Consider the following 24,086-nt stretch of genomic DNA (forward strand, 5'->3'; position numbering starts at 1 on the left):
TATCAGGGCGAGTTTTGTGTAGTAAACATCGCAATCTATGCCAAACCAAATGGCCGGTACATCCGAGGTGGCCGTACTTCTGAGAGCCGGAAGAGCAAGAGTCTACTGTATAGCTACTTTCCACCAAAAAATGTGCCTATAATTATTATTGTAATAATAATTATCTTGACATTATTAATATGCTCAAAATTATGCTGCAACAACATCTACGAGGCCTACATTCCTAACACAAATTACATGACTGTAGATAGCATCCCCTTCACAGGCCTTCCTGGGATCGAGGCTAGACTGTACATGTAGATAGATCGATGGAGACCAGACTCCACCCATGAAATTAGGTGGACATCATAAATCATCGTTAAAATGATGTGTATCAACAATAATTATAAGTACTGTATCAAAATGTCTGCATGCATGCAGGTACATGTACAAACAGTTAACAATAAAATTAAAAAAATGATGTTTTTGAACAGCTTATATACACTGGATACAGAAACTGGTGTAGCTGGGCATAATTTCAGAGTGATGTACTTGGGACGTATCCATTCATAACCAACGCAGAGTCAATACTTTGCTCCTCCTTGCTGTACTGTTGGTACAGCCTTAAGGAGAGAGGTCGCTTTGCCCACCTAAAAATCAAATACGTGTTCTCAGTGTCTTAACTGTGTTATTTCCAGCATATAAATCCCCTGAAATACTCATTTCTAACTGGTCAACACTATAATTACAATTTTCGACGCATTCTAAAAGCATTTCGTTGAATACCGTATAGCGCGAAATTTTCGAGGCACTTATATTTCGTGGATTGGCCTCTAAAAGCCTTTTCATTGCACAATGTTCGCGGAATGACTGCTTACCAGAAGCCACGCCTTTAAATCTTTGCATGATAGCAGGTAATTCTTCTAATTAAAGAACAATTTTTGTGGACTCAATTTCCGTGTAGAATTCTAACCCACGAAATTCGCGAAAATTAAGCCCCTCGAAAATTTCGCGCTATAATTATGGTAAATGTTGCGCTATTAATTTTGGTAAATTACTTTGTGTTTTCCATTAGCTCAACAATAATTTTGTGGACCTAATTTTCGTGGAGGATTGCTAACCCACGACAACAGTGAAAATGAAGCCCCTCAAAAATTCCCCCTGTAATTATGGTATATACATACATCAGTACACACAGCTGATGGCAACCATAAGCCTGCAGCAGTTTACGACAGCTTTTTATTCACTCAAAAAGCATGGGATGAAACAATCTACATAATTATAGGGCAACGTTTATGTTTCCGTACCATTGTAAAATGATCATACCTTTTTGCTGCATTGATGTCGGCACTGGATGACTCCACAGAGCAAGCATGCTCAATGAGTAGACCACCTAGGTAAGATTTAACAGAGATACTTAATTCTGACAATAGTTAAAGCATGTACGTACTGCCAGCCGGAAAATAATTATGCACGTTTGGGTGCTGCTTCAGTGGATGGGCAACAGAGGTAGTGGTGGCGTATTAATGTGTCTGTTGCCAGGATAGTAGGTTGCCCTTCGAATTTCCATGTGTGCACAATTAGCAAGGGTATAAGACAAGAATTTGTACTTTCGAGGTACACGGTCACCATCATTAATTACTGAAAAAGGGGACTCTAAACTCAGTGTTAATTATATACACCCTGTGGGTCACCTCTAGACACTCGATCACCACAGACATAAAAAGCGCTACGTAAAAAGCTACATATAAATTGCATACTAAATCAAATGTGTACAGCACCCCTAATGATGTGAAAGCATTGCGATATAGGTCATTTTCATAATTATGGGTTTGTGATCATTGCTATGTTGTTAGTACCCTAATTGAAGATACTGCATGTGCCAACTCACATGTGTTGGGTCACATGTAGGCATTATAGGTATATCCACGTACACTTAAAAGCTACAGCCTTCGATCCAATAAAAAAGGAACTTAACGGATGCTATAATTATATTTAAATGTCAATTACTTAATCTGTGCTTTTTTTTAGTTAATCATCATACCGTATTTACTTGATTAAACGCCCATCTTAAATAATCGCCCATGGCGTGGCACTGTGGGTGGAGCTGAAGTAGCAAGTGGAACCAGTTGCAAGCATGGCAGCATAGACTATTTATGATGGCAAAGAGAGAGATACCGACACAGAGGTAGAAACACCACTCCTACGACTTAAGATTTAATGAGAGCTGTGGCAGCAGGCATAAAAGTGCTGCTGTGCAAGAGTAAAGTAGACATAAACAATACCCCCTTTTTCGAATAAGCGTTCATCTCGTTTAAACGCCCCCTCTACAGATGTTGCTAGGAAATAAACAACCGGGCGTTTAATCAAGTAGATACAGTATGTGTTTTATATCAGGACGATTTCTTGCCTCGAGGCTACATTATCATGTAATATAACATGGAAGGAACTGCACGCATGAATTTTATTACATAGTAAAAAATAATTAACACAAGCACCCACCCACCGATGAACACGTGAGCTAGTGAAAAAGATAGGTCTCTGGAGGCATTCTGCAGCTGCTCAGAATCTCCTACCATGGCCTCCTGTCCAAATACCACAATGCTGTTCATGTGCTCACGGAGTGTCTTTGCAGTGGGGCCTAGGCCACGTGCTGCCAGTCTACTATCATCAGAGAGCCTAGATTTGGTAGCCTCGAATAGAGACGATAATGCCTGCCAATTCAAAGCATTCAAATAAATCCTCTAATAATAGCCCACAACTCATAAATTAATACATGTGCTTTAGACAAGTTAGTATACATCCAACAAAGTGCATCACATAACACACACCCATGTACAAGCTTGCGTACCGATGCATAGTGATCATACATGTACAATATACCTCTTGCCCATATTTTTGCATCACTCGAAGCACATCCAGACTCAGTATGTTGGTGGTTCCTTCCCAGATAGGGAGAACCTGTGGAAAAGAAAAACTGATCACATTCTCCGAGAAGTAACTATAAAACACGTACTAATGTAAAAGCTACATGTCCCAACATCTGGCTATCATCACATCACTAGCATTAACCTGGGCATCTCTTAAATAAGTAGGTAGTCCAGTGTCTTCCATATATCCCTGACCTCCAAAGCTCTCCAGGCCCTCAGAACAAACTGCAACAGCCTATACATTTTATTATTAATATCATTACAGATGAGATATAATTATACACTAAGTACGCAAAATTGTATATGTACATGTATAAAGTTCCCTGCAGTATAAACATGTAAGTGCACCTGTTTGGCGGTGTAGAGCTTTAGTATGGGAGTGAGTATTCTGTGAATGGTTCTATCCTGCTCTGACACTGAGCTGGTTTCTATTAGCCCCTGCAATCTGGCCACCTCCAGCATGAGCACTGTGCATGCCCTTGTCTCTACCTGGAGATGAAATACGTATGACCTGTTAATTAAGTGACTAGACTCCTGCTTGAAGCTGTCGTCATCCAACGACTCAATTTCACCTATACTTTCATCAATGCAATGCTACATGTTGTAATTGTACAAATTCAATCAGCTGTCAGTTCTGCAGATATAAGCAACAGAGCAGGTTGAATACAGATATATATACGCAGATATATATACGCACGCGCCTTAATTGGTTTGATACGTACAAAATCACCCACCTCCATTCTGGCCAGTGTCTGCATATGCAGGTGCTGGTCCACAAGGAGCTTCCCGAAAGCCCTACGTCTGGTGGCATAGTCTCTGGATAGCTGCACAATCCTGCAAAACAAAGGAAATTAAGGTCAATGCTCCACAGAACTACATGATGTGAAATTTAACATAATCGTACTCAGATATGTCATGAGATATAATTATGCTAGTCTATTGTTCGACTGACTACATTTCATGCGTGTAGTTTAAAGAGGTCCCCTTAAAAACGTCATTTCCAACCATTCCAAAAATGGACAAACATAATTTTGTGGCACCTACATGTATTAGAGAAAGCTAGATCAGGGTCTCACCTCCGCATTGCCCCAGCAGCTGATATGCTGTTGTGTTGTCTGGTAATGGTAAGCATGGGAGAGATGCCAGAAACACCGCGGCCCTCCTCACCAACCTAGCAAATAGGGATATAGGATATGTACAGAATTTATGTGTGGTCATGCATACACAGGTGAATAGTGTACAGAAAAATTACAAACAATTATAATAATTATTGCACTGATTGAATGACATAATTATGGGAATGAACAATTCCTACACTGAAGAACAAGAAAAACGAATACACAATTCCCTCACCAGACGTGCTTTGGTGCCATCAAGCAAGAGCTCTGCTGTTGGCAACTGTCTAGTTCCGAGCTTGTCTTTCAAGCGCTGAGGTATAGGCAAGTTAAAGTGGGATTAACAAGTGCTCAGAAACTTAATAATTATACAAGTGATCACATCTTTAGGATAGTTACACATAAATTAATGAAACTTACTGGCAATGTAGTCTCACAAAAAAGCTACATGCTTAACAAATTTGGAGGTCATGTGACCTTTGTGGGCGGAGTTACAGTGTGACAAACTTCAATTAAAAATACGGAACTCTTACAAGTGCAGCCACACCCCCAAATTTTTTTGGGGGTGAAAGCTCAGTTTTAGCTATCTTATGGTGCCTGGCTCGAGTCTGTAGCATTTTTAGATAAGCAGATAATTCCAATACGCATATTTAATAAGGAGGGCATTAAATAGAAAATGTAAAGTTTCCCCGATTTTAGCTAAGCTGCAAATGATAGACAATATTTCCACCCACCACAGTGAAAGTAACCTTAAAAATCTTTAGGATGAACAATTTGGGAGGTGTGGCTGCGCTGGTAACAGTGTTGTATATTAAAAACTATACTTATGGCGGATTACTCCACCCGAAAATGTCACATGACTTTTATAACCTGTTCAGCAGGTAGATAGTCTTCAAAAATGCATTGATGTAAATTTTCATAAAGGTTCAGGCAAGTTTATCTGAGATATGATAATTATTATTTAATTCCAAATTTAATTAAGAATAATTGCCTTAACTTGCCTGAGATATAATTATATATGAAAACACATTATTAACGAATGCTGCAAGCTGCACTGTGCTAATGTCTCTCGCCGTATTTTGCTTTTTCACTTAAGAGTGTGTATAGAGTTAAAGCTGAAATACACACACAGTCAATTTCTTCACATGTATGCACACGCACACATCAACAAGTAGCAGTAATATGCTTTAAGTACCTGTATTTCCAGATCGTTGAATTGACCGTCCTCTGTCTTAGTTTCAACATAGAACAGTGACAGCCCTTGTGATCCCTTTGCACATGCAAGGAAATATCATGCATACGTAATACATAATCATTTTTCTTGGAGCAAAATACATTGTGAAACTGAACATGAGACTCAAAGGTTGAGGTGATTTGGCTGACCATTTTCTTTCCTACAAATAGCACTAACTCACTGCTGTGACATCTCCCTGATCAGTGACTATTCTGGCCAGAGTAAAGGCCATGTTAGCATCAGTGGCTGATGTGAACCACTTGTAGCCATGCAGGCTGTAGTTACCCTCTGAGTCAGGGCCATACGCCACTGTGTCAGTACCTCCAGCTGCGGGTGCGTGGGGAAAGATTACATATACTTTATCAATATTATAAACACCACTTTTTAAAGAGGAAGGAATATAAATATCAAGTAGTGCACATAAAACACTGTGACAAGTAGTTCACATGAATGATCATTTTCACATACCGTTAGGAGCAGATGAGGGGATGGAGCGTCTTACTACGCGGATTCTGTATCGTCTAGCTATGTACAAATCATGCCATACAGGTATATTATGTAAACTGATCGATATTCACTATTATTAGATCAAACGCGTTATCATGCAGTCACACATGTACAGGCACATAGCAATTACAAACAAGGAAATTGAATAAGTCCACGATAGTGAATCCACAATACTATATCAAATATGCATACATGTAGTAAGGTGCTCCATCCCCTCATCTGCTCCTGATACTGTATAGCAGAATATTTTGGTTTTCGAGGATTGACCTTGGTTTACCTTAAGGTGACACATTCACAGGTAGATTTCGAATTGTTTGCGTTTTCACTGCTTAGTTGATTTTGCTGGTATCATTGGGGGGGGGGGGGGGCTCTAGTTTTTTAATGGAAAAAAGTACGGCTATCTACACAGTGCAGCCAAGGGCGTATGAAGAGAAGAAGGCATGCAACTACAATCTATCGTATTATAAATGGGCGGGGTTTATGTCTAAAAATAGTAAAGAATGTATTGCACGTGCACTTTATACTCTGACTAGCCTTTATTCCCTAGTGGGCGGTTCGCTAAATCATGGCTAAATATAGCATATCCTGCTGACTCATCAGTAATACGACGCATACACAGTATACATTGTGAGTTGCACCTCTTCTCTTTATACGCCCTTGGTGCAGCTTGATAAGTCATCTTTACTTAATATAGCCTAGAAAGATTGGGGGGCTCCAGCCCCTGGAACCCCCCTTCCTACGCCACTGTGTCTACATACTTTACCACTCACCTACGTCAGATCCACCCCTTTTCTCAGTCATCCATTGCCCAGAGGTCCAAAAGCTCTCAGGGTCCCTTGCAGTAAGGTGACAAAACGCCCTCTTTTTTAAAAATACATTGTTACTTTCCTGCATTAAAACAGTGATTTAGTCCCACCTCAAATACAAAACTGTATGCATGGCACGTACGTACGTACATCACATCACGCTTGCATGCAGTGTCAATAGGAGGTTTAAAAAGTGAGTATACATGTAGGCAACATACGTACACTACTATAAAGCATCCTTACGTATTTATATCCATTCAGGGTCACATAATTAATTTTGAGTCCATCAAAACAAACTCTAAGGTCTTACATACACATACACAATAGTGGACGAACCTCGATTAGTCTGGCTGCTCCATCGGTCATGGCCAGAGGGCAAGAGTAGAGGCCAGAGGAGGGAGAAAACAGGTACAGCTTGGCCACCTGGTGCAAGCGACTGGACAGGGAACAGCAAGGCAATTCAAAAACAAAAGCAAAAGAAAGTAGAGGCTATACATAAACAAAAATACATAGAAACCTCTGATAAAAGGTGTACTACAAAGAACAGTGTTTCCAGTCTACCGGCACTGATTTCCCTACCTCCATTGTCCATGCTGCCTTTCATAAGCCAGAGCGATTAGCCCCTCCTCTGCTGACACACAGTGAAGCGATTTCCAGGCTGGAGACGTCACTAGCTCATCCACACGATCACCCCAAGCATTGAATGGTCTGTATAAATGAAGTTATTGATACACACAAAATTAATTATTCTTTTGGTTAATCAGTCTCACAGTTAATATGCAGTCAGAAAGTCAATTATGAAACAATAATTATTGTCAACATTTGGCAGTGTATTAAAGCAATGATTCATGTTTGGGGTGTGCCTAAGCAACTGCCAAAACTATCTCTACATAAACACAGGTGCATCTACCGCTAAGACCCTAGTCAAAGAAGACAAAATGCTGTACAGTAGCGAAGTAGCGCTAGTTGTTCTCTGTGTTATGCTGGGTGTTCTGAGGGCTAGTGGGCAGTGCCTTGATGGCCAGGCAACCTGTAATGAAGACACCAACTCTGACCCTACCTTTGATAAACACCCCCGAGAAACAGCTACAAATGACAGAGAAATGAACAAGATTTTGGTAGAAAGTTTCTCTGATCTACTGACGGCAGTGTCATCTCCCTCCCAGCAAAGATCGAACAGTGGTCAACAACCAATGGACACTGTCTCTCTACTGTTATCAATGCTGTCAAAGAGCTTCAGTGAAGACGAGCAATATCCTCTGAAGCTGCTGGGAATTATAGCACCAATGATCTCCACTCTATTAGAGCAGAACCTGGACAAGATGTCTAAGAACACACTACAGAAAGCGGGAGCTCTAAATAAACTGTCACCAGTTGTGTCCATGCTTCAGAGAGGGTTGTCCAACTCTAACACAATGACAAGCGCCTTGAAGACAATCGGAGCACTGTTCAAGAGATTTGGTTCTCGTAAAATATATCCTGGGATATGTTCTAACCCAACGTGGAAGACAGTGTTGCTTATATAGAAAAACACTGCGTTTATGAAGTATGAATTGTTTACACACAAATGTTTTTGTGAAGTGTGAAGTCAACTCCTTTCAATCATATATATGTTGGATCTACACACACACAGTGGAGTCTATTAATACGGGGATCACAAACTAATAATTGCAAGGATGCATTATGCTCACATACATACATGCAGTGATAAGTATGCTACCGGTAATTGATTTCTGAGTGCGACACCCAAACCTGAGATATGGAGGTTCAAGCTCGGCTTGCTTCCCTAGAGCATCTACCTCGTCCACAAGCCTTCCACCAAACCTGTCCAGATCAATGAACACCTCCTGGGACACCTGCAGTAACAGAGCTACACTATTGTACGTACATGTAGGCACAATGACATGTACTGTACACGCATGTAAGTCTGCCAACTGGCATATCCTATATGGATGCACATGCACATTTTTATGCCGTATAGCGGGTTATTTTCGAGACGATTGGTGACTTAATACTCTACAACACGAGAACAATAAATCACCACTAACCTCTCTGGGCATGAGTCGTGTGAGAATGGCTCTCAGAAAAATGTCTCCTCTGAACGGGTTATGGAGTTGTGGCATGGGTTGAGTAAAACTTCCCATTCTAGACCTAGAAAAGCTATTAGGTCTCCGTGTACGTGTGCTAAGCAGCCTTCCTAGTTGTAACCAGGTGCAAACACTGGTGGTTGACTGGCCAAATCTGAAAAGTGCACTGGCCATCTTCAATCCTTGATGGACCTGAGCCTATCTTTTATATATCTTCATCATTGTCCTATTCAGTACAGATCTGAGATAGTTAATTGCTCCTGGTCGCTTCTGGCGAAATGTGTCTGGTAAAGTAGGTAAAGGAGCCTCAAATAGATGTCCCAATCACTCTCATATTATTTTTATGATTATGGCTGCTGTCAGGCACACTTGTACTCTGAGAGCAAGACATTGCTCCTTCTGGAGGCTAGCCAAGTCTTGTGGCTTATACTCACAGGTAGTTTTTTTCCAGTAAATCTATCTGTCTACACGAATGCATTGCCGAGTAGATCTATTGTCTACGAAGCTACTAAGTTAGATCTAGTATAAAAGCAGACCATGTGTACACATACATGTAAACTGTCTATTACTGCAGGCATGCTGTAGATATTTCGTACCTATATACCTATATATAGCTCATTGTATCTTTCCGTTGAGCCCGCCCCTCTAATAGCAGACTCCTTTGAGGTTACATTCATCAGGTCTCTCATGCTGGAAGTGTGGTGAGACTGTGCCACTGTCGGAGGGGGAGGCACTCTTCTTTTGTCATTGTCCTCGTAAGATCATCATGAAGCCAACTACTGAAAACTGCTTTAAAGTAATGAACTGGTGAGTAAGAAGCCTTGAGGGTGGAGCTGAGCAAGGATACATGTAGATCTATAACCATAGTAATCTGCAAAGTGTAACCTGGCTATAATTAATGTGCTCGTGTAACTTTAGATGTGCATCATAAACATTAATTTTACTCCTACATCCTGATTTCTGCAGTCCACAATCCTATGACATGGACATTTTGGCACTCAGGAAGAGGTACAAGCATCTTCAAACAGAGCTTCACCCTGATAAATTCACCATCAAAACAATTGTAAGTGTTTGAAGAATTTATTGAACCATAATTATATCTCCCTATCAATCAAACAGAAGGAGAGAGAGATGTCAGCTGAACAGTCGTCACTTGTGAACAAGGCTTACTCTACTCTCTTCAACCCGTACACCAGAGGACTGTACCTAGTATGTGTCATGGTTAATAATTATGTACACACCTATACATCACCTACAAGTATGTACATACCGGTAATAGTGTTTTTACTCTCTATGAGTTGTTTGCAAGTACTGTAAGATACTCTGTTTTGAGAAATAGGAGCCTTTAATTTGTCACCGGCAGTTTTACCTCCTTAATATAGTAGCCAACACTAAGCTGAGCTTGGCAATCTGTTTTATAAGTAGGCTTAACTTAAAAGGTGAACTGTAGTGCCATGCGTAATGTATATAGTGTCGTCATTGTATTTGGCACAGCTTGAACTGAATGGTCACACCATCGATGAGAAGGACAATACTTCTGGCTCAGATCTCGCATTTCTGGAGGAGGTTATGACTATCAATGAAGAGCTGCAGGAGCTTAAGGAAAGTTGTGATCCGATCAGAGTGATGTCAATCAGAGATCTCAGTCAAAGTAAGTGAGAATCGATCAGGATTGAGGTTGTTGCCGTGAATTGGGTTGTGAGTCGTAGTTTGGTTTCTTTGTTTTTGGAGTAAGGTGGTAGCATATTGTACATGTGAGGGAGTGGGCAAACTTTGATGTGCATATAATTATACTTCAAAGTCTGTGTGTAATTGTACTTACACCACACTTACGTCACCACAAATTGATCTCATTGGTCAACAGCTGTAGGATATATAGAATATTAGCATGCAGCCCCAGGCATGCACAGTTTTTCAAGTTGTTTTTTAGTTTTTTTCATTTGTTCAAGAAAGTAAGCAAAGAGAAAAGAGCCATGCTTGACGATACTAAGACTCAAAGCGACGGCAGAAACACGGAAGGTGCTCTCCAACAAGATGGCTAAGCTTCCATGGGTCCATGGGCGCGGTTTAGATACATTTTATCCAAGAAGAGCTTGCAACTCCAGTAAGGGACGTCGAATGGTCAACGCTTGGACCAAGGAAGCTCTTGAGCATCTGTAGGAGTCAACATGTTGCTCAACTAGCTCTTTGACGGCTGCAAAATCTGGCATAGTCTTGTTCTTTTTTGCAATCTGCATCGTGATTGAATTGTTGCTAGGGGGAGGTCCTTTTATAGTGCTGCGGTCACGTGGTATAAGTCAGATATGCCACACCTACTCGGAGGATATGCACCCTATATATCCTCCTCTTAGGTGTGGTATATCCTATACATATATGACTATGTTCTATCAAGAAATTGTCCTGGTAAAATTGGAACAAATCTTTATCGCACACGCGAGATGTCCGGAATAATTAGAACATTAGAACATGCAGCTGTGCGAGCTAGCTAGGCTTAATAGTAAAGTGTTTAATAGTTGCACTAGCTATCTAGAAACTACATGTAGCTAATCCTTGAGCTATCTAACTGCAGAACTCCTGCTAGCTAGCTATTATATACCTTTTGACTCATAGACCTCTAGTCATTACACACTCTAGCCTCCTTTACCAGCATTTGAAGAGAAAAGAAGGCCTGTTATCGACTGCGCAGATATTTTTCCCCGTACAATTTCCTATATTACTGAATTTTGTAACAGAGAAAATATCCAAAAAGTCATATACACAGAGCTATAACTAGCTAGAGACAGAGCTGTAGGTTTGTTGTACAGCCATTTCCTTTAAGAGTCAGTAGCAGTAGTATAGTAGACTTTCACCAAAGTTAGTGTTAGATGGGTGTGGCCTGTCCATATAGGCTCTTGTCAGCTTTCACTCTGTTCAGACGATTGTCATCCACACTGTTGCAGGCTGTGAGTCTTTTGTTAACATAGCAGGCTAAGGGTAGCTATCAGAAAATGCTATCCGATGGGCTAGAAACCTTCAATCGAACTTTCTATCTACTTCCTTCAATCCACTTCCGTTCGTTGTGATGTCATTGTTTTACTGAGCATATACGATGTTATCCAAAGCCCCCAGAAACCGGGGGGATATTAGCGGATGCGCAAGCAGTCGATACCAGGCCCACTCTTCGAGGAAGTGCCGCCTGGAATCGAGGTTATACACACTCGTGCACTAAATCACGAGAATTATTTCATGATCAATGTTATGTTAGCACTAATAATTATTATTGGGCCATGCTACAAACGGTGCTCTTTTTAAGTTCTAATTTTCAGGTTGCTTTTTTCTCTGTTGTAGAAAAATTGGATGAGTTTGCAGAAAAACTGAACTGGGATTTTCAACATGGTAAAGTTACAAGTATGTAGTACATGCATACAGTACAGTAGAACCTCGATTATCCGGACACCTTGGTTCCAGAGGCAGGCCGGATAACCGGATAATCGAATAGATAAACCACGCCTTGATCCACCCACTTTATTGATAAACAGCAGTGCCACATGGTTTTCTGCGCATGCGCAGACAATAAGGAGACCTGTCTCCATAGTAACAGCTGCAATTGCCTGCGCATTTTTGGAACATGCCCATTTTCTAAAAAAACTTCCAAGCCAGATAATCGAGGTTCCGGATAATGGAGGGCCGGATAATCGAGGTTCTACTGTAGCATGATAGCCATCTAGAAGTATATGCGTTGAGATGGCCTCTTAATCTTGTTACCGCACATAATATTTGCGAGCATCAAATTTTGTGAGTATTGATTGCTTTGCAACGCAAAAGCGTACTGTATGTCATCACAATCCTAAATTGAGAGCTCATTATCCTCGAAACAGAATTGCAAATTAGTCATTAAATTCGAGGTAGGGACCGCTATTTAGCCAGGCGATTTCTGAAATACAGCCACCTCGCTATTCCGGCCAAGCTGCACTGTCCCAAAGGTGACCGGATTAACGAGAGTCTACTGTACATTCCAATGCCTATGAAACACCTGTGCAGGGGTGGATCCCAAAATATTGACAGGGAGGGGGAGGCTAATCACCAGAAAATTTTAATATTGTGAAAAAGGTCGAGTGTAGTAATTTACTTTAAAAAAAACGTTTTTGCAATTAGTGTAGCTGTTCAGTTCTAGTCGTGAGTTATATATATGCTGTATGTGACTGTAGCCTGATTTGCTGTACTGTACAAATCAAGATAGTTCTCTTAGGTGATCCCTTCAGCAGAGTAGAGTAGATGATTCCTTTTATTCATACTTGCAGTCAACTTGCTCTTCAGCTTCAACGGTCTACAACTACATGGTCTGCTATTCTGATTGATGAGGCATAGCATATGACGTGATTGCTGCTCTAAGACACACCTACTTCATTAAATGAAGGGGGCTACAACCCCCATAGCCCCCCTGTATCCGCCCCTGCTGTAGGAATACATGACCTCTACCCAGAACAAGCATGCAACTGGTTGCCATGATTAACCGCTAGCTTTTGGAGCCATTCTCAACGCAAAGTAATGAACTTCAACCTTACACAGATACACGGTTTGCATTACATCATCATTGCAATGAAATGTTGCATCTCGTTACTAACGATTATTGTAATTTTGCACTATCTTACTGTAGGTAGCATCCAATCTGCAAAGGAGACTCTAGCAAAAATGAAATACTTTGTAAACATTAACGGACAGACTAAGGAGTTGGTTCCTTTAAACTAACACTAGGATCCATGATATTGTTCGTTTATTATTTAGTATGTACCTGGACACGTATCACAAATGACATTCACATGCAGTTAGGTCATGACTGTTATTGTACTTGTATACACATTGTCAATATTACAATCAATATCCTATACTATGTAATTCCACGATAACTATAGTTTATTTATTGCACGTCCATGCATGTGTCAGTTGCATACACAGCAGCAACAGAGGATGATTAGGAAGACAGTTGCCAGTAGCACAATAAAGACTGCAGCAGCTAGTCCAATGGTGAGATTAAAGCTGTAAAATTAAGAAAAGTTTCATATGAGACATGGTTTAAAATGCTACGATGATAAAACACATATCAAGCTTGCACTGAATAAACTCACAGGAACTGGAAGTCGCGATTCTCCACTCGACTACAGCACCCGGAGCGAAAGTTCAGGCAGCATTGATTTCGTATTTCACCAACATCGTCTCGTCCTGAACCATCTGGGCATCTCAACCCACTGACACAAGTTGTAGTTTGTAACTCTTGAATACTACAGCATCCTGATCTTTCTGAGAGGGCATTACAGCACTCTGTTCGCTGGAATCCATCAGAATCATGTGACTGAGAGTCAAGTGGAGGACAACAAAACGAACCGCAGTTTCTTGTCTGGCCATTGAAGCATTCTGTGTGCGTTTGTTCGTGTGTGTGCATGTCTACATATTTGGTGTACTTTTTTAGTGGTGTTAGTGCATGAGTTAGCTTAAAATTGTATACCATGCAGTCTCAACACTGTACTCAGTCTGCTAACTAGCTACTGTGAATCCTATACATTCTTACTCTTTAATGATTATACATTCTTACTCTTAATTATACTTACGCCCATTAGTTAGTGTGCACACAAGTCCAAGCATTACTACAATCGACACCATCCACTGTCTGCTGTTTATATTGTTCATCATACTAGATCTATACAGTAGCTTTAGATCTTTAAAACCAAAATAAGAAGTCACTACAGGCAGTTTTACTCAACTAATACTATAATCATATCACTATTGTAAGCTCCAGTATGTACAAACAGTGACACTGCATGGTACTGACACAGGTGTATTTACAGCTTCGTAATACTTAATGTGTGTTGGCCAGTTTTGAAATTCCACATTCTTTTGTGTTGCTGAGTGATTACTGGCATGTTCACTTGAAATGTATCCATACAATCATGATACTGTATTGGTAATCCAGAGCCCTTCTAACTGTGATTGGAGCATTGCTTGTGTCAACATCAATTATCACCAATTCTTAGATGTGCAATGTATCTCCATGGCATGGTTTGTAATTCAATATTGTGTTGCTCTGCACGGAAGGTATAATAATATAACAGTTAGAAAAAATAGGTTACGTAAAGTCATGACTATTAGCACACTGTCTAGTGGTGAGAATTTGAATTCCAATCGATGAGGAAGGTAGACGACCTGATAGGGTTCATCAGGAAAGAAGTGACTAGTTTGAAGCATTGCTTTAGTGTGTTGAGCTCTATGCATGTATTGTCGTGTGCAGTTTTTCTACAACTATTATACCGTGAACTAGTGACAATGAATGGATCGGTCAGTCGAACGAGTCGATAATTAATTTTATTGTAATCTAGTAAAATTAATGATTTTCCTGTACATGTGCTGTTCAAAGTCTGCCCTTGTTGAGCTAATATGGACGGTCGACCATTCTTAGAACCTGTGTATAGATCTTTTTGCATTTCAAAACCAATGCTAGCAGCTTTCATTGTTTGTGAATGGTTGTCTGATACGATAACTTTACCCTAGTATCTCCAGTCTTTACCATCTTAAAATTGGGTCTTCATGTAAAAGAGCCAGTGGGGTACCGCTCACATAATTACACATACTATAATTATTATAGCTTTAGCTAAGAGAAAACTCCTTGTCACTTGTCAATCACTCCGAACCGACCTGTTGTGATGATAGAAAGTGAACACTCTTCCACTATAGCTGCTGATTGGTGCATGGGAACCTCTGGCTTTGCTTTTCAGCGTGACTATACTTTGTGTTAGCATATAATTATAGAGTCATTTTTTATTCCCGGTGCAGAGATTCAGGCATTAATCTATGTGATATCAGAGCGTTTGAATTTTTCTCTGTTCTCATCACCACAACGTTTTTGTGAGAGCAATTTTTTTGCTAACAAAAATATACAGTAAAATGTTTATAGAAGCGCCTTGCATACTTAGGTAATTAATTTCTAGATTGCTACATTTACAATCGGCCACTAATTACCCCCCCCCCTCCCCATTTGTTGGTTAATAATAACATGGACATGTGTAAGGGATAGCACAAAAAAAGGGACATGTAAATGTTCAGTGCTCCTCCTGGGTCCACAGGACCTTGCAATTATATTGATGTTTCAAAATAGCATCTGCTCACAAGTAGATTTCTCTCTTCTTGCTATCACTATAGTACAGTGATAGCATGCAAGAAGTCTATACAATTTTAAAATAAAAAAACAAACTATCTAAAACTATCTTGCGTAACTAGACTCTATAATAATGTTTTGTTCAAATTCTTCGATACCAGAAATGCAGCTCGATCAAAAGTTGGAGGAAAAAGTGAATTTGACGTTGAAGGGGCATCTGTTACAGATATCAGAGTTATTACACTTTCCAGATTGTGGCAATAGACTCTGATGAATGGACCAACGGTAGATTACGTCATGAGGAGGCTGAGTATGGAACGCCAAATAGGTCAAAAATACATCCCACTTCAAGGGGGTGTCTCACACATCTATCGGTTGCTTTGCACACATCGATCTTTACCCACTTGTACACTTTTGACATCTATTGACTACACGTACTTGTACTTGACATTTATTGACTAATTGACATCTATCGACTACTTGACATCTACTGCTACGTATGCTTACATCTATCAGCTAGTTGACATCCATCAACTACTTGACATCTATCAGCTACTTGACATCTATCGACTACTTGAGGTTAGTATCCTTTTAGTGAAGTTAGTGTTACAATATTGATTTAATGTTATAGGAGATCGAGGATGCCTTACTTAAACAGGCTTTGACAGAGAGCAAGCAACCTGATACTCAACATAAATCGTAAGCTTTAAATTTCACTATAACACTTTTTATACCTGTACTGTGTGCAGTGTGATGGTCAGCTCTCTTTCTTGCTTGCTGAAGCTTCTGTCTGAGTATCGGTTCAAGGAATATCATCAGATCCCAATACGACGCACTCATGTGTTAGTAGATGCACTCAGAGCTGCAAGGCGGCCTGCATTTACAAGCATCAAGACATTGACGGTTAGAATAAGGATTAATGGTGTATAAACACTCTACATTATGTTCTAATTAAGGTTCACTTTGTAAGTGAGGAAGCAGAAGATGGTGGAGGCCCATCCAGGGAGTTTTGGTGCCTGTTGGGGAAAGAGATAGCTCAGTCCATGTTTGAGGGCCATGAGAACAGTAAGGTTGTGCGGCACGATTTATTGGCTTTGCAGGTATGATGTAAAAGTGTGTATGCGTAGTCGCTGACATACACTTTTTTATACAGGGTGAGAAGTTTCTTCTCGTAGGAAAATTGATGACCATGGGAATCACTCAGGGTGGTAGTGGTTTCTCCTTTTTTGGAAGTAGTCTTTACGCATACTTGTGTGGTGTTAAAATCTGTGATATTGACATACCTGATGAAGAAGTACCAAATACTAACGTCCGGATCCTTATTCAGAAGGTATATAATATTATCTATATAATTATGTGTATAATTCAACACTGTACCTGCAGATCAATGATGCTGCTGATGACAAAGACCTAAAAGATTGTATCCTTGATGAATGTGACACCATTGTGAATGCCGGGTACAGCAAGCCACTTTTTACCTCGACGCAAGCAGACAAAGTTGAGATAGTGAAGACACTAAAACTCTACTACACTCTTCTAGAGTCTTTAGCAGAGATTAACCAGCTCAAGGAGGGATTGCAAGTGAACGGTGTGGGAGAAGCAATTGTGAAGTACCCTGAACTAATGAGGCCTCTATTTGTGCACAATAACACACAAGTTCTGACTGCTGGTAAGTGTCGTGTGTAACTGGTAACCATAATTAGTTTTGTTGTAATTATTGCAGAGACCATGAAGGCCATGTTCAAAATCACCCACTTTTCACCTAAGGGCTCAAATGATCTTGCTAAAGAAGAGGCTACTTACATGCTGTTTGTAGATTTTCTGTACGATTGTGAATGTGTTGAAGGTATGAACTATAATTGCAGTGTGCCTGTTATCATTAGGCTAATACTGTAGGTGACTCGGAGGATTCTGTCAGTCTTAAGACCATTCTTTCTTTTACTACTGGTTCCAGAGTCTGTTCCACCGATGGGATTTGATAACTCTTTGGGTCTGAGATTTAACGATACCAATGTGTTTCCCACGTCGTCCACTTGTGCGTTGGAGCTAACCCTGCCCTCCAAGTATTATAACAATCCAGAGGAGTTTAAAAAGAAAATGGTATATGGCCTATAAGCACTGCAATAAAATGAACATATACTCTTTTTGTGTTTGACAAAACCTATTAACCCTGTATCACTTTCATACTTTATCATGATTCTTTCGAACATATACTCTTTTTGTGTTCTATTCACCCTGTATCACTTTCATACTTTATCATGATTCTTTCAATATCATTATGTTACATCATTCTAAATAGACAGACATCTAGCTACTAAGTCTTTGGTGCGACCAAACAACGATATGCCATAGTCATCACAAACAGCAAGTGGGTTCACCTCTTCTTTAAGCATACTAAACTGTGCATCAGACAGTGGGCAATTAATTAGTGCTTGGGACTGCAACCCCATCTTGGGACTCGATACAAGGGAGGCCGTTCCAATCTATTCCATAATCTCCCTGTAATAATAGTTAGGAAATAATTAAACACAATGCTTATACTCTGACCCACCAGTTTCAAATACATTTTGTACATCGTACTACATGCACAGACTTCGTAAACTAATGAAGGTAAACACATCACTAATACTTACAATTGATGAATCATCCAATACTCCTTGTAATGCTGCTCCATCTGTTGTTAGTGAGGTCATTCCCTCTATCCAAAGCTGGTATGGCGTCCTATTGCCTTCAGTTCTCAATCTGTGATGGCTATAGCTCTCGCGGAAAACATTTAGTTGTTGTTGAATACGTGGAAGAAACACGAAGTGTAATGCAAATATATCCACTTCATCTGTAGGATCTAATAAACTGTTGTCTTCGAGAGCATAGAACAACCGGTAAAACATACACAGACAACCAACAAATACGTCTCTCCACAATCTTTCGATCTGTTGGTTGTGGACACTTTTCCCTACAATACAGCTACCTCTACCAGGACCTCGTTCAGGATTTGAAGGCATGTATTCTGAGACTTTAACGTTTTCGCCTCCTTTATCACACCGCACACGTGAAGGTAAACCATAACAAGAAACAGCGTGCAAAAAACACTGTAGTACAGTAGACGCTTTTAAATAGATTGGTAATCGAGAAAAACCATTAATGCCTCCATGCACTACTATTCTCCAGCGTATTAATTTGTGGTGCCCATCTATGTGCCACAAGCTATTAGGCATAGGTACACTATATCTCCTGCGGTGTAAGGCTCGTCTCAGACGTCTTTGTACTCCTGTTTCATCAATACGAGAAAGGCTCTCTCTTACTCGATATCGTTGTATTCTTATCCCTTTCCCTCTTAGATAACCATCATAAGTATTTTGTCCACTGTTTGGAAACTGGTGAACAAAATCAGCAGTAATAATATCCAAGTCAGATTCGGAGATGTCTGTGCGCTGTAATTTGTTTTCAAATCCAAACTGTATTATTCTTCGCTTGACAGTGCTCTCAGATACATGAAGCACGTGTGCAATATCTCTAACTCTAAAATCAAACGACAAAAGGTGCTCCAACTGAGTCTCAGACACGTTCACACAAGGTCTCCCTCTTCTGTGACTATCTCTTAGGCAATTTACTTCAATATACTTATACATCTCCACACCCAGCTGGAAACAAGTCAGAGGCATAAACAACAACTTCGAGAATGTCTTCACACTGATGAAGTAGACTGTGCACATTGGAAGTTCCTTGTTCATCTTCCACTTGAATAGTCCTTATAGATCTACCATCTTCCAATATTGTTAGAAACTCGATCATTTCATCAGAGCTAACATGAAGAGCCATGACTAGACTAGATTACTACTACACTGCACTATACTTCTCACAGGTACATAGGTACATGTACTCTGACCTAAAATTGGACCATGCCCTGTGGGGTGGGGCTACAATGGGTGGGGCCACGCCCAACTAGATCATGTACAGTGCAGTATAGTTGGGCGGATTCCAACTAGTGTCAAGTAGTATCATATCGGATAGATGTCAAGTAGTTGATAGATGTAAGTATACGTAGCAGTAGATGTCAAGTAGTCGATAGATGTCAAGTAGTCGATAAATGTCAATTAGTCGATCACCACAAACCCACCACCTTATGTTTCCATGGAAACATTTTTGGATATGTTGTAGTTCAGTCATTCATCTACACACGGGTATCAACACCATTTCTTAGAAATGCTCCAATCAAAAGATATTTACATTTCAGTACAACTACTCACACATTTGTGGTAATCTACTCTCTAGACTAAATGAACTGTACATGGATAGTGTCAAGTATAGTTGGGCGGATTCCAACTAGTGTCAAGTAGTATCATATCGGATAGATGTCAAGTAGTTGATAGATGTAAGTATACGTAGCAGTAGATGTCAAGTAGTCGATAGATGTCAAGTAGTCGATAGATGTCAAGTAGTCGATAGATGTCAATTAGTTGATAGATGTCAAGTAGTCGATAGATGTCAAGTAGTCTATAGATGTCAAAAGTGTACAAGTGGGTAAAGATCGATGTGTGCAAAGCAACCGATAGATGTGTGAGACATCCCTATGAAGTGGGATGTATTTTTGACCTATTTGGCGTTCCATAGCTGAGAGCCTGCAGGGTGGGTGGGGCTCACACACACAAGCCCCATGCAGTATGCACACGTACACAGTACAGTGCTAGACGCTCAAGTATCCACTGCAGCATGTAGACTAGATCTACTGTTGATTGAAGCATAGATAGTAGAAGAAGTAAGGGAGTAGTCTCTCGAAACATGTCTGTCGATTCCTCTACTATATATCTATAATTGAAGCAACAATTTAAGAAAGGTATGGAACAGCTGGTCCAGGTCTCCTTGGTGTCGTCCTTTCACTCCCTACACAAAGTACAAGTGTTTAAACATTCTCGGTATGGCTCCGTTGGTATCAGGTAAACCTGAAAATGCATTCGTTGGTTATTAAAGTTCCTATTTCAGTGGGTGGACCAACGGGCTGGATAACAAGCAAGAAAATAGTTTACTTACATTGTACTTTGCATGCATTCTTTTTTATAGCCTTATCCGAGCTCATTTAAAAGCTTGGTGTCTTCGTTGGCATCAGGAAAACCTGCTCGTTGGTCCATACAGGAGGCCGTTTCTGGAAACTAGGTGGACCAACGACAAGTAAAAAAATAGTTCACGCACTTTGAATGCATGCACTTTGAATGCATTCTGTGTTCCCCAGTTTGGTGTGATTATGAGCTCATTTCAAAGCTTGGTGTCTCTGTTGGCATCATTATAAACTGGAAATCCTGCTTGTTGGTCTATGAGGTTTCCTGTTTCTGGAAACTGGATGGACCAACGGCCTGGACAACAAGTAAAAAAATAGTTCGCGCACTTTGAATGTATTTTTTTAATGTGTTCTCCAGTTTGGTGTGATTATGAGCTCATTTCAAAGCTTGGTGTCTCCGTTGGCATCATTATAAACTGGAAATCCTGCTTGTTGGTCTATGAGGTTTCCTGTTTCTGGAAACTGGATGGACCAACGGCCTGGACAACAAGTAAAAAAATAGTTCGCGCACTTTGAATGTATTTTTTTAATGTGTTCTCCAGTTTGGTGTGATTATGAGCTCATTTCAAAGCTTGGTGTCTCCGTTGGCATCATTATAAACTGGAAATCCTGCTTGTTGGTCTATGAGGTTTCCTGTTTCTGGAAACTGGATAGACCAACGGCCTGGACGACAAGTAAAAAAATAGTTCGCGCACTTTGAATGTATTCTTTTAATGTGTTCTCCAGTTTGGTGTGATTATGAGCTCATTTCAAAGCTTGGTGTCTCCGTTGCATCATTATAAACTGGAAATCCTGCTTGTTGGTCTATGAGGTTTCCTGTTTCTGGAAACTGGATGGACCAACGGCCTGGACGACAAGTAAAAAAATAGTTCGCACACTTAGAATGTATTCTTTTTAATGTGTTCTCCAGTTTGGTGTGAGCAAGCTTGCATGGTGTCTCCGTTGGCATCATTAAACTGGAAAACCTGCTCGTTGGTCCATATAAGGTTTCATGTTTCTGGAAACTGGGTGGACAATTAATGGCCTGAACGACAAGTAAGAAAATAGTTCACGCACTTTCTTTTAATGTGTTCCAGGTTGGTGTGAGCTTCAAAGCTTGCATGGTGTCTCCGTTGGCATCTTTAAACTAGAAAACCTGCTCGTTGGTCCATAAGATTTCCTGCTTCTGGAAACTAGGTGGACCAACGGCCTGGACGACAAGTAAGAAATAGTTCACGCAGCTTGAATGCAATGTGTTCCAGGTTGGTGTCAGCTCATTTCAAAGCTTAGTGTCTCTTGTTTGCATCAATTAAGGAAACTAGGTGGACCAACGGCCTGGACGACAAGTAAGAAAATAGTTCACGCAGCTTGAGCATTCTTTTAATGTGTTCCTGCATAGTTGGTGTCAGAGCTTGGTGGCTCTCCGTTGGCATCATGCAGTTATACTAATAAACCTGGACGTTGGCCCATAACCTTTTCTGTTTTGGAAACTGGGTGGACCAACGGCCTGGACGACACTGACAGGTAAGAAAATAGTTCATGCAGCTTAGCTTGCATTCATTCTTTTATAGGTGGGTATCAGCTCATTTCAAATGCTGCATGCATGGTGGCTTTGTTGGAAACTCGAAAACCTGTTCCCTGCATGGTCTATCAGAATATCATATCCAGCCGGAAATTGGATAGACAACAGCCTATACGACAGGTAAGGTAATAAGTAACACACGACAGTCTGGTATGTACACTTTTACAGCTGTGATGATCACAATGATATCGACTAATTCAAGTCTATAATTATTAATTTTGTTTACACAATTTGTCAGACTACTGTCGTAAAAACTCATCATACAGCTGCATCTACAAACTCTATTATACATCAGACTGAATGAAAGCCTCACTGCGACTCTGTATGCTGAAATCTACAATGACATTTAAGGATTCTGTTTCCGTGTAGAGTAAGGTATAAGTTGTCACACTGAATTCACTTTCATATTGTGTTTATGAGAATTTCATTGTTCCCACGTATACATCATATAGAGGCTGGCACTGGATTCTTGTTGCTGTCAATCTCCCAAAGAAAACGTATGTTATTATGCATGTGATTGAGTTTCTGGAGTCTAATTCGACCAGTACCTATACATGCATGTGAGCTCCTCATGGATGCATTATATTGTGCGATAGGATTACATGTTTTGTTGGTCTGTCAAAAAGGTTATTACTAATGTGAGTACAATTTTCCTTTTCTGTAGTGTCTATGTTCTTGACTCCCAGTCGCCAATTATCTCACCTTTTACTGAGCAGGCAACATGCATGCACAAGACATTAATCAATTCTTAAGCATGTGCATTTGATCACCTGCAAAGATGGATATACAGTGTGTGAAGGTATATAATTTATAATAATTTATAGAGTGCACATGCATGGGGAAATCATAAAAGTTAAATCATTGACTTGCTTAGTTGCCCCAAATGCAATTTTTTTTGTCTTCTTGGATACTCCACGCACTCCTTGTTTTGTGATGGATTTTGTTTCACGAATGTTTATTGTATTAGGTGGCTGCTCAGGATGGAGTTGAATGTGGCATTCATGTGATACACAATAATTATTATGACAATGGTCAAGGTACGTGACGGTATATGTAAAAGCATTCGTGAGTATTTACACTAACACAATTGATCAGTTTTCTGGACTACCTGCATCAAAGCACCTGCAAAAGTCTGTAAACACTGCTGAATTACGTGGATTGATCCTGTTATCATGCTACTCCACTCAACAAAGGTAAAAAAAATGATTTTGGCTACTCCCTCATGTGTACCTATATACTGCAACCAAAAGACATCTCACGGAGTCAGAAGGAGTAAAAGGGTTGCTAATACAGATCTGCAGGTGAGTACACCACACTGACACGCACTCATGATTGTGTTCATGCATTCACAAACGTTGATTGCTATGTACTTGTATAATGTGTATATGAGCATGCTTCAATGCATGCTGGTATATAAACTATACCGACATTGTCTACTATGCAATAGACTGATGATGATGCCAGTGTATATCTGTTAAGAAGACAGCAAAATCGAAGCCTTAACTGCTATTTTTACTTAACATTAATTGTATAGCTTGTAGTATAGCTCAGAATGTTTATTTTTTATTGTATATAATTATGTGCAATAATATAGTTACTAGTTTCCCTCATATAGTTTCTCATCTGTTATTCCCCATGCATATAATATGATTGTGTTGTGTGTAATTTCTTCAGTCACCCCTTATTGT

The 24,086-nt window shown here is 40.1% G+C and overlaps 3 protein-coding genes and 3 long non-coding RNA genes across 9 annotated transcripts; 3 read left to right on the forward strand and 3 right to left on the reverse strand.

Moving 5' to 3' along the window:
• Positions 1-367: 367 nt before the first annotated feature.
• Positions 368-8,832, reverse strand: LOC135340012 (acyl-CoA dehydrogenase family member 11-like). The gene is made up of 16 exons (XM_064536294.1): positions 8,620-8,832; positions 8,324-8,427; positions 7,151-7,279; positions 6,908-7,007; positions 6,536-6,653; positions 5,440-5,585; positions 5,220-5,294; positions 4,263-4,337; positions 3,986-4,080; positions 3,644-3,743; positions 3,258-3,398; positions 3,052-3,144; positions 2,863-2,940; positions 2,486-2,693; positions 1,306-1,372; positions 368-629 (listed from the first exon to the last, which is right to left on the reverse strand). The coding sequence occupies exons 1-16, from the start codon at positions 8,830-8,832 to the stop codon at positions 518-520; spliced, it is 1,854 nt and encodes a 617-aa protein (XP_064392364.1). The 3' UTR covers positions 368-517.
• A 132-nt stretch (positions 8,833-8,964) lies between these two features.
• LOC135340016 (iron-sulfur cluster co-chaperone protein HscB-like) lies at positions 8,965-14,102 on the forward strand. 3 transcript variants are annotated; one of them, XM_064536302.1, is made up of 8 exons: positions 8,965-9,094; positions 9,311-9,465; positions 9,625-9,721; positions 9,778-9,867; positions 10,153-10,309; positions 11,986-12,033; positions 13,582-13,662; positions 13,766-14,102. In XM_064536302.1, exons 1-7 carry the CDS (start codon positions 9,002-9,004, stop codon positions 13,611-13,613), a joined length of 672 nt encoding a protein of 223 aa, XP_064392372.1. In that variant the 5' UTR covers positions 8,965-9,001; the 3' UTR covers positions 13,614-13,662; positions 13,766-14,102. The 3 variants fall into 3 exon arrangements, with proteins under 3 accessions (XP_064392372.1, XP_064392370.1, XP_064392371.1); XM_064536300.1 differs by lacking the exons at positions 13,582-13,662; positions 13,766-14,102 and adding an exon at positions 13,295-13,475; XM_064536301.1 differs by lacking the exons at positions 13,582-13,662; positions 13,766-14,102 and adding an exon at positions 13,295-13,475 and having other exon boundaries at positions 8,974-9,094; positions 9,314-9,465.
• On the reverse strand, positions 13,459-14,497 carry LOC135340018 (uncharacterized). Its single transcript, XR_010396171.1, has 3 exons — positions 14,244-14,497; positions 13,764-14,049; positions 13,459-13,674 (listed from the first exon to the last, which is right to left on the reverse strand). It is a non-coding gene; the product is annotated as an uncharacterized LOC135340018 (long non-coding RNA).
• A 1,226-nt stretch (positions 14,498-15,723) lies between these two features.
• Positions 15,724-18,088, forward strand: LOC135340015 (uncharacterized). Of its 2 annotated transcripts, none has more exons than XM_064536299.1 (8): positions 15,724-16,363; positions 16,416-16,483; positions 16,534-16,687; positions 16,741-16,884; positions 16,938-17,114; positions 17,168-17,372; positions 17,508-17,630; positions 17,681-18,088. In XM_064536299.1, the coding sequence occupies exons 3-8, from the start codon at positions 16,538-16,540 to the stop codon at positions 17,761-17,763; spliced, it is 882 nt and encodes a 293-aa protein (XP_064392369.1). In that variant the 5' UTR covers positions 15,724-16,363; positions 16,416-16,483; positions 16,534-16,537; the 3' UTR covers positions 17,764-18,088. The 2 variants fall into 2 exon arrangements, with proteins under 2 accessions (XP_064392369.1, XP_064392368.1); XM_064536298.1 differs by having other exon boundaries at positions 15,727-16,363; positions 17,168-17,453.
• Positions 18,025-19,896, reverse strand: LOC135340023 (uncharacterized). The gene is made up of 2 exons (XR_010396181.1): positions 18,418-19,896; positions 18,025-18,283 (listed from the first exon to the last, which is right to left on the reverse strand). It is a non-coding gene; the product is annotated as an uncharacterized LOC135340023 (long non-coding RNA).
• Positions 19,897-20,388: 492 nt separating this feature from the next.
• Positions 20,389-24,067, forward strand: LOC135340021 (uncharacterized). The gene is made up of 18 exons (XR_010396179.1): positions 20,389-20,718; positions 20,765-20,950; positions 21,012-21,143; positions 21,196-21,327; positions 21,380-21,511; positions 21,564-21,694; positions 21,748-21,872; positions 21,914-22,037; positions 22,079-22,162; positions 22,216-22,340; positions 22,388-22,518; positions 22,665-22,773; positions 22,851-22,895; positions 23,063-23,187; positions 23,366-23,435; positions 23,494-23,591; positions 23,649-23,699; positions 23,846-24,067. It is a non-coding gene; the product is annotated as an uncharacterized LOC135340021 (long non-coding RNA).
• Positions 24,068-24,086: the final 19 nt, after the last annotated feature.

Source organism: Halichondria panicea, chromosome 8 (assembly GCF_963675165.1).
Source record: "Halichondria panicea chromosome 8, odHalPani1.1, whole genome shotgun sequence".
NCBI classification, from domain to species: domain Eukaryota; kingdom Metazoa; phylum Porifera; class Demospongiae; order Suberitida; family Halichondriidae; genus Halichondria; species Halichondria panicea.